This window comes from Scyliorhinus canicula, chromosome 25 (genome assembly GCF_902713615.1).
Source record: "Scyliorhinus canicula chromosome 25, sScyCan1.1, whole genome shotgun sequence".
Lineage (NCBI taxonomy): Eukaryota > Metazoa > Chordata > Chondrichthyes > Carcharhiniformes > Scyliorhinidae > Scyliorhinus > Scyliorhinus canicula.
In genome coordinates, this window is record NC_052170.1 from 5,626,511 (window position 1) to 5,640,197 (window position 13,687).

The 13,687-nt window shown below is 49.8% G+C and overlaps 1 protein-coding gene across 3 annotated transcripts in view; it reads right to left on the reverse strand.

Moving 5' to 3' along the window:
- Positions 1 to 13,687, reverse strand: part of olfm2a (olfactomedin 2a) — a 318,824-nt gene that overhangs the window by 17,846 nt on the left and 287,291 nt on the right. For all 3 annotated transcript variants that reach the window (XM_038784865.1, XM_038784864.1, XM_038784863.1), the window contains exon 3: positions 8,527 to 8,682. In XM_038784865.1, the coding sequence (XP_038640793.1) occupies positions 8,527 to 8,682 (156 nt within the window). The remainder of the gene's footprint in view (positions 1 to 8,526; positions 8,683 to 13,687) is intronic.

The window sequence follows — 13,687 nt, forward strand, 5'->3', positions numbered from 1 at the left end:
AAAGCAGCCCCGCTTGATTGACACTCCCCCCCACCACCGACGCACAATGGAGGCATTGTCTAAAAGATGGAACTCAGCAAGTGTCCTTATACAGCACCTTCCAACCCCGTGCCCACAACCGTCTAGAAGAACAAGGGCAGCAGACACATGGTAACCTCACCACCTGGAGGTTCCCCTCCAAGTCACTCACCACCCTGACTTGGAAATATATCGGCCGTTCCTTCACTGTCGCTGGGTCAAAATCCTGGACATCCTCCCGAACAGCACAGTGGGTGGACCTATGAACTGCAGTGGTTCAAGAAGGCAGCTCATCACCACCTTCTCAAGGGCAAGTAGAGATGGGAAATAAATGCTGGGCCCAGCCAGCGACGCCCACATCCTGAAAGAGCAAAACAGAATCCAGAACCTCGGGCCCAGGCAGCTGAAGGTACAGCCACCGGGGATGGACTGGTTAAAATCGGAAATGCGCAAGAGGCCAGACCTGGGCTTGATGGGTTCTGAGGCTGGAGGAGATTCCAGATACAGAGAGGGAGAGGGACAGGTCAAGGCGAGACCTTCCTGGACCAGTGTACACCAGCGAGAGGGCAAATAGGATAATGGGACTTGGTCACAAAGCAGACTGAAGCCACCCACAGATTAAAAACATTGAATCAAAATTGAACATTCGCTTAGCCCCAGGATGGGGGCTCAAGATAAAATAAATGGAGACACAAAGTACTTGACAGATAAACACTGCCATCGTCGAATTGGTTTGGAACAGACAAATCCTGAAATCAAATCAAATCAAATAAAAGTAAATCTATCAAACGAAAGTACCGTTTGTCATTCTCATAGATTGTCAAACCTTTAAGTAGCAGGGAAACAGCTGATTTTTATGCCCCAATTTTACAGAGGACGCGATTCAGCGAAACCTCAGAGTGATGGAGGAAATATGCACAAGATTCGTCAGGCATGGAAATCATCGACAGGACCAGTCCTAGTTTGGAGCATACGTGGGAAACGCAGGCAATGATTACAAGAGCTGTTGTCTTGTTATCTTACCCATTACATATTAACCACCACTTATTGCTTTATCCAATCATCTCTCCTATTGTGCTGGGGTTGATTACAGCTTTTGACACGTGAATGGTTAAAGAGCGGATTATCTCCCAGTTTACCGGTGAAGCCAAACGTCCAAATCCCGTCTGCTGAAATGGGGTTTTGAACATAACCTCGGAGTGCCCAGTCCTGCTAATGGATGATCCCTGAGGTGAGAGGGTCAGCCAGTGAGTAAATTGGCTCTGCATTCTCAGAAGAATGAAAGGTGATCTCATTGGAACATACCAGACTCTGAGGGGGGGGTAGGTGACAGGGTGGACACTGAAAGATTCCCGCTGGCCGGGGAACCTAAAACACGGGGAGCACAGTCTCGGGATTTGGGGCCAAGCATTTTGGACTGAGATGCGAGGAAATATTCACTCAAAGGATTGTGAATTTTTGGAAATCTCTATCCCAGAGGGAAGTGGATGCTCCATTGTAGAATGTATTTAATACGGGCATGATTTTGGTGCCTCAGAGAGACTCTCAGGGAGACTGGGGTCGTGGACAGAAGAGTGGACTTAAGGCCAAGACTTAGCCATGGTCGTATAGAAAGGTGGAGCAGGCTCAAGGGGCCATCTGCTTCACTCCTGCCCCTCTTTCCAGTGTGTTGATGTGAAGCAAAGCTGATAAAGCTGCTTTTAGCCATTCCAGGGTGGTCACTGTTGACTTTGTTCCCCATTGACACAATACAGAGCTCACTATCGTAATGAGATCAGCAAACTCCCCTGCCTTCAGAGATCCACAACACACCTCACTGGTGGCTCCACTCCCCTTGTCCAGTTCAGGCAGTGACTCACCCTTCCCCCTTCCATTCTCACGCCGATTATAACCTATCGTCTGAACCAATGCCGTTAGCTTTCAAGTCACGTGCCAAGCTCCTTCAGACTTTCACAGCCAGTAACAGCTCTGGACTGCATCGACTTGCGAGAGAGTCTGCTCCGTGTTTGCTTCAATAGAAACTCAATTCACAGTTCCAACTTACATGCCTCACTGATGCCATTTCCGAATTGGCTCCGGGGTGGAATAAGCCTAACTGGCCTCGGCTTTATGGACATGAAGCCAATTGCTTGAATAGAGCCCGAGGCCACTGTAATAGAATAGAGTATAGAACAGTACAGCACAGAACAGGCCCTTCGGCCCTCAATGTTGTGCCGAGCCATGACCACCCCACTCAAACCCAAGTATCCACCCTATACCCGCAACCCAACAACCCCCCCCCCAACCCCACTTTTTGTAGGACACTACGGGCAATTTATCACGGCCAATCCACCTAACCCGCACATCTTTGGACTGTGGGAGGAAACCGGAGCACCCGGAGGAAACCCACGCACACAGGGGGAGGATGTAATCTGCCGTAACAAAAAATATTAATAATGTATTGTCCAGGGAACAAGAAACAATGGTTCAATCTTAGCCGCGTAGAAAGGCATATTTGTTTCTTGAAATACAGCCACACGCGCAGGCCACACCCTGAGAATTGTGTACAGTTTTGGTTCCCTGAAGGAAAGGTATGCTTTTCATAGAACCAAGGCAACAGAGGATCACTGAAGTAATTCCTGGGACAGAGGGATTGTCCGGTGAGGAAAGATGAAATAGACGGAGCCGTTGTTCTCTCGAGTTTAGAATGAGAGGCGACGTCGTTCAAACGTTCAAAATTCTTACAGGGATCGACGGGTAATTGGTGGGAAGGATGCTTACCCCAGTCTGGGGAGGGGGTGAAAAATCCCAGTTTCAGGATACGGAGCAGGCCATTTAGGACTGACACGGGGAGAGATTTCTCCACCCTGAGGGTGGAGAATTCTCTACCCCAGAGGGATTTGGAGGCTCACCCGTTGTGTTTGCTCAAGACAGAGAGCAGGAGAATTCTAGGTATTAAAACGAAAATCAACGGATACAGGGACAGTGCATGGAAGCACAGTGGGTAGCACTGTTGCCTCACAGCTCCAGGGTCCCAGGTTCGATTCCCGGCTTGGGTCAGTGACTGTGCGGAGTCTGCACGTTCTCCCCATGTCTGCGTGGGTTTCCTCCGGGTGCTCCGGTTTCCTCCCACAGTCCAAAGATGTGCAGGTTAGGTGGATTGGTCACGCTAAATTGCCCTTTGTGTCCAAAAATGTTAGGTGGGGTTACTGGGTTACGGGGATAAAAGGGGATATGGTGGAGGCATGGGGCTTAAGCAGGGTGCTCTTTCCAAGGGCCGGTGCAGACTCGATGGGCTGAATGGCCTGCTGCACTGTGAATTCTATGAAAACGGTGAAATGGAAGATTGTGCCATGATCTCATTGAATGACTGAGCAGGCTCGAGGGGCTGAATGGCCTCCTCCTGCTCCTGTTTATGTCCGAATATTCTAAGAACACAAACAAAATCACAGCCACATGCAGAAAAACACAGACATACACGCAGCCATATGCAGGCACACAGACATAACACTGTTGCTTCACAGCGCCAGGGACCCAGTTTCAATTCCCAGCTTGGTTCACTGTGCGGAGTCTGCACGTTCTCCCCGTGTCTGCGTGGGTTTCCTCCGGGTGCTCCGGTTTCCTCCCACAAGTCCCGAAAGACGTGCTTGTTAGGTGAATTGGACATTCTGAATTCTCCCTCTGTGTACCCGAACAGTCTCCGGAATGTGGCAACTAGGGGCTTTTCACAGTAATTTCATTGCAGTGTTAATGTAAGTCTGGTGAATCCATTGGCAAGAGCCCCAATTTGGGCCCCGTATTGGGCACTGGACCAATTGCAGGTCACCCGACTCACTCCGCCCGAGTGACCTGGATCAATGAAAACGAAAATGAAAATCGCTTATTGTCACGAGTTGGCTTCAAATGAAGTGACTGTGAAAAGCCCCTAGTCGCCACATTCCGGCACCTGTTCGGGAAGGCTGGTACGGGAATTGAACCGTGCTGCTGGCCTGCCTTGGTCTGCTTTCAAAGCCAGCGATTTAGCTAAATACCCGAAATGTCATAGTCTCTGGTACCCGTGCGTCATTGGTCGTGCCTGCGAGATCTCAACTGGTCTCCATTTAGCAGTGGTCTGCACAAACGTGGACCAGACATCTCACAGGCGCATTGGAGCCCCTTGAGTGACTGGGGACAGGACAGGGTCATACCCTGGCACCCCACCTGACCCCGGGCACTTGGCATCTCCAGGGTGCCACGCTGGCAGTGTCAAGCTGCCCAGGTGCAAGGTTGGCACTGCAGGGGGTTGGAGCATGGGGGCCTTGCTCATGGCGGGGTGGGGGTGGAGACTGAGGGGAGCTTTGAAGGGACAAATAAAGATTGGAGAGTAAAGGGAAAGGTTCTAGTGGTGGGATGTGGAATGAGGTGGGAACCTGAAAAGGGGGAACATATAGAAATTGGGCAACCATTCAAAATCATATCCCAATCAACGAGGAGCCGGTATTGTTGGTGAGGTTAGACCCCCCCCCCCCCCCCCCCCCCCCCAGTGCAGGAAAGCTCTCTGCGTGCAGGCTCGATGGGGCAAAGCTCCCCCCGAGGCCCGAAAACATGGCAAAGTGCCGGTGAATAGTGGGGTCAATCTCAGCGCTGCAGCCACCAAGAAACAGCTGTCTGTATGTGCCCGAAACAAAAACACCCAGGCAGACAAAACACAGACACATCCAGAAACACAGACACACAAAATCACAGACACACAAAAACACAGACACACAAAAACACAGACACATCCAGAAACACAGACACACAAAATCACAGACACACAAAAACACAGACACACAAAAACACAGACACATCCAGAAACACAGACACACAAAAACACAGACACACAAAACACAGACACATCCAGAAACACAGACACACAAAATCACAGACACACAAAAACACAGACACACAAAAACACAGACACATCCAGAAACACAGACACACAAAAACACACACAAAAACACAGACACACCCAGAAACACAGACACACAAAATCACAGACACACAAAAACACAGACACACAAAAACACAGACACATCCAGAAACACAGACACACAAAATCACAGACACACAAAAACACAGACACACAAAAACACAGACACATCCAGAAACACAGACACACAAAATCACAGACACACAAAAACACAGACACACAAAAACACAGACACATCCAGAAACACAGACACACAAAATCACAGACACACAAAAACACAGACACACAAAACACAGACACATCCAGAAACACAGACACACAAAATCACAGACACACAAAAACACAGACACACCCAGAAACACAAAAACACAGCCACACCCAGAAACACAGACACACAAAAACACAGACGCACAAAAACACAGACACAAAATCACAGACACACAAAAACACACACACAAAAACACAGACACACAAAATCACAGACACACAAAAACACAGCCACACCCAGAAACAGACACACAAAAACACAGACACAGAAAAACATAGACACACAAAAACACAGACACACAAAATCACAGACACACAAAAACACAGACACACAAAAACACAGACACATCCAGAAACACAGACACACAAAAACACAGACACACAAAAACACAGACACAAAATCAGACACACAAAAACACAGACACACAAAAACACAGACACACAAAAACACAGACACACAAAATCAGGGACACACAAAATCACAGACACACAAAAACACAGCCACACCCAGAAACACAAACACAGAAAAACACAAACACAGAAAAACACAGACACACAAAATCACAGACACACAAAAACACAGACACAAAAAACACAGACACACAAAAACACAGACACACCCAGAAACACAGACACACAAAAACACCCAGGCACACAAAATCACAGACACACAAAAAGACATACACTCAAAAACACAGACACTCAAAAACACAGACACACTCAGATGAAAAAATGAAAATCGCTTATTGTCACAAGTAGGCTTCAAATGAAGTTACTGTGAAAAGCCCCTCGTCGCCACATTCCGGCGCCTGTTCGGGGAGGCTGGTACGGGAATTGAACCGTGCTGCTGGCCTGCCTCGGTCTGCTGTAAAAGCCAGCGATTTAGCCCAGTGTGCTAAACCAGCCCCTTTAAATGAAAATTGCCTATCGTCACGAGTAGGCTTCAATCAAGTTATTGTGAAAAGCCCCTATACAGAAACACACACTCAAAAACACAGACACACCCTAATAAACAAAAACACAGACACACCCAGACGTAGAAACTAATAGACACTGCCAGACCCACAGAGAAAAAGATAACCGTACACAGGCATAGAGATAAAAACCCAGATCTGCCAACCGTAACACACTGACACCAATACATACACATATATGCACAGTGACAGTCACAAACGCATTTGGAAACACCACCACATACTAAAAAACACAGCTCTCTCCTGCTATATAGGTGGAGGCAGAAGTCACATTTAGAAATACAGTCCAAGTTAGTCTCTCTGTTACAAACATGTTCCCCATAACCTCCTCCGATGGGCAGAGGGTGAGTGAGGCCACCTTGTTGTTGGGAAGATGAGAAGGAGGATTCGGGTAAATGTTTCTGGCCTCTGCTCAACTTTGGCTAATTTCATGAAGCTGCAGGATTTTGCATTTGGTGCCCACAAGACCATATCATTCAGAATGGACATTGCTCATTCCCCCCATCCCTTCAAATCGAGGTGCGTGTCTGTGGGTGTGACGGTCCCCACACCCAGGAGAAAATCCAGGAGTAAAACTTGGAAATGAAGGGTCCCAGTAAAAGGTGTCCAAATTGGTCCTGTATATCTCTAAATGGAGGGTATGATTTAACAACCTTGTCAACTTGCCGTTGGGACGAGGCTCTTGAACCTTGTGAGAGGCCTCAACACGTCTCGCAAGATTCAACCGAAGCTCACTAGACGTTGCAATCTGGATCCCGCCCTCACTGGGAGCGATCCGATCAGCGTCAGTAAGTAAGGAATTAGGTTAAATTAAATACCGGATTTTCCAGTTGCCCGGGACTTAACGGCCGTGCCAGGGACATCTCACCAGGGCGCCGTTTCGTGATGGTCCACACAATGTGGAACAGGCGTAACGGCACCCATGGGCATCTCCAAGGCCATTGGAGACCCCCAGGTGGTCGGAGCAGGGCAAGGCCGCACCCTGGCACTCCCCCTGGCACTTTGGCACCGCCAAGGTACCCAGGTGGCAGTGCCAGTCTGACAGGGCCACTGCCAGGGTGCCCCGGTGGAACGGCCAGCGCGCCAGGGTGGCATGGCTGGAGTCCCCACGTGCCAGGGTGGCACTGACAGGGTTCGGGCCTGAGGGGGTCGATGCCAATGAAAGGGGGATGAACCCTCAATCTCACTTAGATGTCGGGGCACCCTTTCAAAATGGCGGCCTGATCTCTTCGGGAGCCACGCTGGCCAGCGAGTTCAGCTCCCCAGCGATGACAAAATTCCTAAGGTTTGTCCAGACCAGGGGGAAACTCCCCAAGGCCAAACAAAATGACCAAATGTGGGTGAACATTGGTGTGGATCTCACCCAAAGAAACGGCAGGAAACATCCGGCCAAAGACGCCCAAAATGACACAAATGTTTTGGCTGAATTCCACAGGGAGATTCACTGGGCGAAATTCTCCCAAAACGGGAGAAATCGTAAAACTGCCGTAAAACCCGGGCGGGTTTTACGGCAGCGCGCCCCTTCCCGACGGGGGACCGATTCTGGTCCCCGGTCGGGGCTAGCAGCCCGACGTCGGAGGCTCCGACAAGTCGGGCTTAACGAAAATCGTTAAGCCCGCTTGCCGGAGTTAGCGCCGGTTGACGCGTCATATGACGTCAGCCGCGCATGCGCAGGTGGGAAGACTCCACCCGCGCATGCGCGGGTGACGTCATCGCGTTTTTGCGCGAAACCCGTGCATGCGCGGGCCGGGTTGCCCCTCAGCCGCCCCGCGTATTGATACTGCGGGGTGGCGGAAGGACAAATAGTGCGCGGGCATTGGCACGGCCGTGGTACTGCCGTGCCAATCGGTGCCATGGTTATTTTTTGCGAGTTTGTCATGACGTTTTTTACGAACGGCAGGACCAGGTGTGTTTGCCGTTCGTAAAAAGGTCGTAAAGGGCTGGGACTTCGGCCCTTCTAACAGCTGAGAATTGCTGCCGGCCGTAAAAAAACGGCGGCAGCGATTCTTGTCGGGATTTCGGCAGGGGGGGGGGGAGAATAGCGGGAGGGCGTCAAGAAAGTCGGGAAGGCCCTCCCCCTATTCTCCCACCCGTCGTGGGGGGGGGGGGGGGGGAGAATTTCGCCCACTGTTCCCGGCACCAATAGTATTTATTTTTTACAGGAAATTGACAGTTCTGAGCTGGCTTGTATTTCTGGGCAGTCAAACACCCAGGCTGGCCATTCGGCACCCGGCAAGGCGGAGGCGTGCAAGGGTTTCGGACCGAGGTGCATTCTGGCAACGTTATGGAGGGATATTGGGGAAGAAAGGAGAGCCACCCACGGTATCCCCACCGTACCTGAAAGTTTTTGTTCAACAAGTTTGTTTGACTCTCTGCTGCAACTTTCAATCTGGCGTTGAGAACTTTCATCAGTGATTCTGTGTTCCGCACATACTGGAGATCCCTGTAGGTGCGAAGATCCAGGACCTCTATAGACTGGGAGATGTTTTGAACCTGGAAAACAAAGCATTGGATTTACCACATATAACCAATCTCTCAATATATCTGTATGTCAGTCATGTCAGGGAATGGATATCACGGATTGTCAGTCAGACGCGCAGAGTGGCAGACTTAAACGTACCAGAAGCTACATATACAAACACACATAGGACCTTGTCCTTTGCAGACAGATGGAGCATGTCCACACATTGCACCTTTTTCCATGCAATAAAAGCTTGGGGGACAGCCATTCCCCAGTTCATTCCCCAGGCCAATCCCTTGACCAATCAGAGTTGACCTTGCTGGTTTGAATTTGATTAAAACTGGATAGCGACTATTCAGTGCTGCGTTCTCCACGGCAATGCGCCCCACCCATCAGAGCCCACTTGCTAACCAATCGGTGCTCTCCTCTCATGCAGGACAGACTGTTGTTGCGCTTCACTGTTGGTAATTTCCTGCGCGATGCCCTGATGAGTGCACGGTGAAAATCTTTGATAGCCCCTCTCTTTGCACATGCACACTCATAAAAACAATAAATTGCATTTACATAGCACTTTCAGCATCACAGAAACTTTCCCAGGCACTTCATGGAGGAAATTAAGATAGCAAAATTGATACCAAGTTCCAGAAATAAATATTAGAGAAGGTAATCAAAAACCGGCGGGAGAGGCAGCTTTAAGGAGCGTTTTAAAGGAAGAGAAAGGGGAGCAGAGAATTTGTGGAAGGAAATTCAGTAATTAAAGGAACATATTTTCCCATGTGCCTGTAATCCGGTGACCAGTGATGTGCCTCAGGGGTCGGTGTTGGGACCACACTTTTCACAATATAGATTAATGATCTGGGAAAAGGAACTGAGGGCATTGTTGCTAAGTTTGCAGATGATCGTGAGATGGACAGGTAGTGTTGGGACAGCAGAAGGATTTGGACAGGCTAGGAGAGCGGGCAAAGTAGTGGCAGATGGAATACGATGTGGAAATGTGTGAGGTTATGCACTTTGGTAAGAAGAATGGAGGCAGAGACTGTTTTCTAAATGGGGAAAGGCTTAGGCAATCAGAAGCACAAAAGGACTTGGGAGTCCTTGTTCACGATTCACTGCAGGGTAATGTGCAGGTTCAGTCGGCAGTTAGGAAGGCAAATGCAATGTTAACATTCACGTCGAAAGGGCTAGAATACAATACCAGGGATGTACTGCTGAGGCTGTCTAAGGCTCTGGTCAGACCCCCATTTGAAGTATTATGAGCAGTTTTGGGCCCCGTATCTAAGGAAGGATGTGCTGGGGCCTTGGAAAGGGTCCAGAGGAGGTTCACAAGAATGATCCCTGGAATGAAGAGCTTGTCGTATGAGGAATGGTTGAGGACTCTGGGTCTGTACTCGGTGTTTAGAAGGATGAAGGGTGATCTTATTGAAACTTACCGGATTCTGAGAGGCCTGGATAGAGTGGACGTGGAGAGGATGTTTCCACTAGTAGGAGAAACTAGAACCAGAGGACACAGCCTCAGACCAAAGGGACGAATCTTTAAAACAGCGATGAGGAGGAATTTCTTCAACCAGAGGGCTCCCCGCCCGGTCCAGGCACCTGAACCACGTCTTGAATGTTCCAATAGCCTGCTTGACCAGTGCACGTGTTGACGTCTGAGTGCTGTTGTAGCGAGTCTCGGCGAGTGTTTGTGGCCTCCGTGCTGGCTTCATCAGCCACCTCATGAGGGGGAACCCTTTGTTCCCGAGGAACAGTCCCTTCAGCCACTGCGTTCCCCCAAAAACGGCTGGGATCCTCAAATGCCCAAGATGTAACCATCATGGCTGCGTAGTCACAGACAAACTAGACATGGAGGGAGTGGAACCTCTTGCTGTTCAAAAATGGCCCCCGTGCCGCCATTGGGAAATTCAGAGACACATGGAGGACACCCTGTACCAGGGACATGCCTGCTATGCAGGTGAAGCCCATGAACCTGGCTCACCTAGTCCCGGTCAAAGTTGATGTACATGTGGGCCTTCGCGAACAGCACATCTATGACTTCCCTTATCCACTTGTGCACTGCTGACTGGCAAATGTCGCACAGGCGACCCATGCAGCCCTGTTATGAGCCATTGGCAGAGAGATTCAGAGCGGCAGTTACTTACAGGGCCACAGGGAATGGGTGATTTCCCAGTCCATGTGATGCCAACTGTAACAACACGTGGCGCAGGTGGTCCATTGTCCCCGAGGATAGACACAGTCTTCTCCGGCACTGGATCGCTGACATCTGGAGGTAAGGAAGTTCGACAGCGATATACCCATGGCTGTAGTGTTGCCTCCGAGGGTCCGCTATCTATGGCCCTGATCCAGAAGATTAGCGGGTCCTGCCTCCCCCCTCCTCTGCAGGGCGTTGGTCCTGGCCACGTGCAGCGGCATGTCGATGCAGGATCGCAATCGTCAGAGTTGCCACCTTGACCAGAGCCATGATTCTCCAGAATCATAAACTGAAAGGCTGAGAACATCAAAGTGAGTGCTGGGGGTTCCTGACAATACCCTGACCCACGGCCCTCTCAGAATCTGCAATATCCAGCCCTGCGCATTCCCCTATGAGAGCGCCTTTCCAATGAGCCTCGCTCCCTCCTCCGTCACACAATAACCACTGCCCCATAATTGCCCTTCAAAACTCCACTTGAATGAAGCGCTTCGACTCTTGAGAACCTCAGCGGTCCACGAGCCCCCCCCCCCCCTCCCCTCCCCCCCTCCCCCCCTCCCCCCTCCCCTCCCCCCCTCTCCCCTCCCCTCCCCTCCCCCCCCCTCCTCCCCACCCCCCCCCCTCCTCCCCGCCCCACCATGAGGGCAGATGAGAGCATTCATTTTACCCCCTGGAGGAACAAGATGCTGCACCCCAGCACCCATGAACGGAGTGACTGAAGTGCATAAGTCCTCACATCTGGGAGCCACATCTGTGTAACCTCTCTGTTATGTGGACGTGAGTGTGAACCTTGGAGTTCAGTGCTTGGGGCTAGGCTTCCAAAGGGTTAACAATTCAGCGCCATCCAATGGTACACTCATACATTGTGATGCTGACTAAATTGGCACAATTGACTCATTAAGCACCTGATTAGGCAGCTGGCTTCACTTTGAGTTGGTGAGGCACACCTGATGGGTGTGAAGACTGAGATTTGTAATCAACTTCACCTTTGGGTAGCACGCACGTTCCCCCAGCTCTCACAAGCCTTCCAACTTGAACAGCCGGCCACCCAGACACTAATCCCCGACAGCCAGGCCTCCATAATCACCATACATTTCTCGCCCTCTGGCTTCACAATGCTGCCTGAGTGTGGGGAGATCATTCTCAATGAAGTTTTCCTCCCCCCTGAGAGAGGGTCTTCAAGCCTCGTCCGACTGGAAAACACCCCTTGTCGGAGTCTGGCACCATATCCGTGCAGCTTGGCATCCCATGGGAACGCCCAGGGGGAGTGAATCACTCCTGGTCACTGCTCCTGGTATCAGGGCAGACCAGGGGCGATTCTACCCAAATGAAGAATGCTGCCCCTTCTTTCCCCATTTTACTGGTGTACATTTTAAAGTATACGAGTTCGGACCAGTATTCTTATTTCTTTTTTTTTAATAAACAATTTTATTGAGGTAGTTTTTGGCTTTGTAAACAGTTACAAACATCAACAGAAAGAAAGCAAAAAAGGCACAAATGTGCAAACATCCATGTACTTTCAATACTTCAATCGGAACATACTGCACAAGCCCGCTCCTCCAGTATTCTTATTTCCCCTTTTTACTGTTTTTCTCTTCCGTGATCCTCCTGCCTCTAATTTGTATGTGTGTACGTACCCCTTGTGGAGGCAGGTTCCACAATGTCACTACTCTCAGAATAAAAGTTTATCTTGGACTCCTCCATTGGATTTATCAGTGACCGTCTGATACTTGGTCGCACTCTTGGTCGCCCTCTTCGGAGTGGAAACATCTCTCGTGCCTAACCACCCTATTAAATCCCTTCAAAGTGTTAAGGAGCATCATCAGACCACCCTCGAGCCTTCTGTGTTCTGGAGCGAAGGAGCGCCAGCTGGTTCGGCCTCTCCCGAGGGGGTACAGCTTTTTCCTTCCGGAATCTCCTCTGATCTGGCTCCATTGGGACAGCCAGCATTGCTATGGTGGGACCCCATTCATTCCTTTCTAAGGAGTACATGGAAAAAAAAACTCAGTCCAGCCTGACGCTGGATGGAACTGCGCTGTAAGTCCATCTTTGAGATGTTATTTATAAATAGGAGAAGGATAATTTGTCTCACTGCGCATTAACGCAGAAAACTACTCAAGCCAAGCGGTGATTTAGCTTCACAAATGGAGCCAATGTTGGAAATTGAGAGAATTCCAAGTGATATTAATGTTGTTTGGCTGTATGGCTGTCTAAATAAGTAAAGACCCAATCAATAATTCAAGTAATTCTTGTATTATTCAGTGGGGGAGATGCAGGCCAGGTTTATTTCCCTGAGACTGGGGTTGAATTCGTTCAAAGGAGGAATGAAACCAATCATTCGTCACCAGAATCACCCATTGCCCGTGTCGGCGGAGATCATCCATGAAGGCCCCACCTTCTCGACCTCGCCTGAGGTGTGAGGTGTGGTGACCACCATGGGTTAAACCACCACCAGCCACCTCTCTCTCAAAAGGGGGGAGCGGCTTATGATCCTCGAGGACTATGGCGACTTTCAGTTCAAACCATATCCCGGTTACCTGTTCGACACTTGCCCCAGAGAACCCCCACACAAAATACATACACCGGTGAAAGAAAAGAGCACTCGGCACATCTTGCTCATTCTGTCCATGGGGTTCCCACTTTCTCATCATCCCCTTGTCATGTAAGAGTACCTTTAAGAAATGGGTGTTTAAGAAATGTACCTTTAAGAAATAGTTGTTTATCAGTGATGTCAGAGTGTGGGTGGAGCTGGGCTGTCTGTCAGCTTTTTACTTTCATTTTAGGCTGTTTGCTGCAGGGTGTGTTTTAGTTTCATTTTCAGAGCTGGAGAACTGCAGTCACAGCCAGACGGT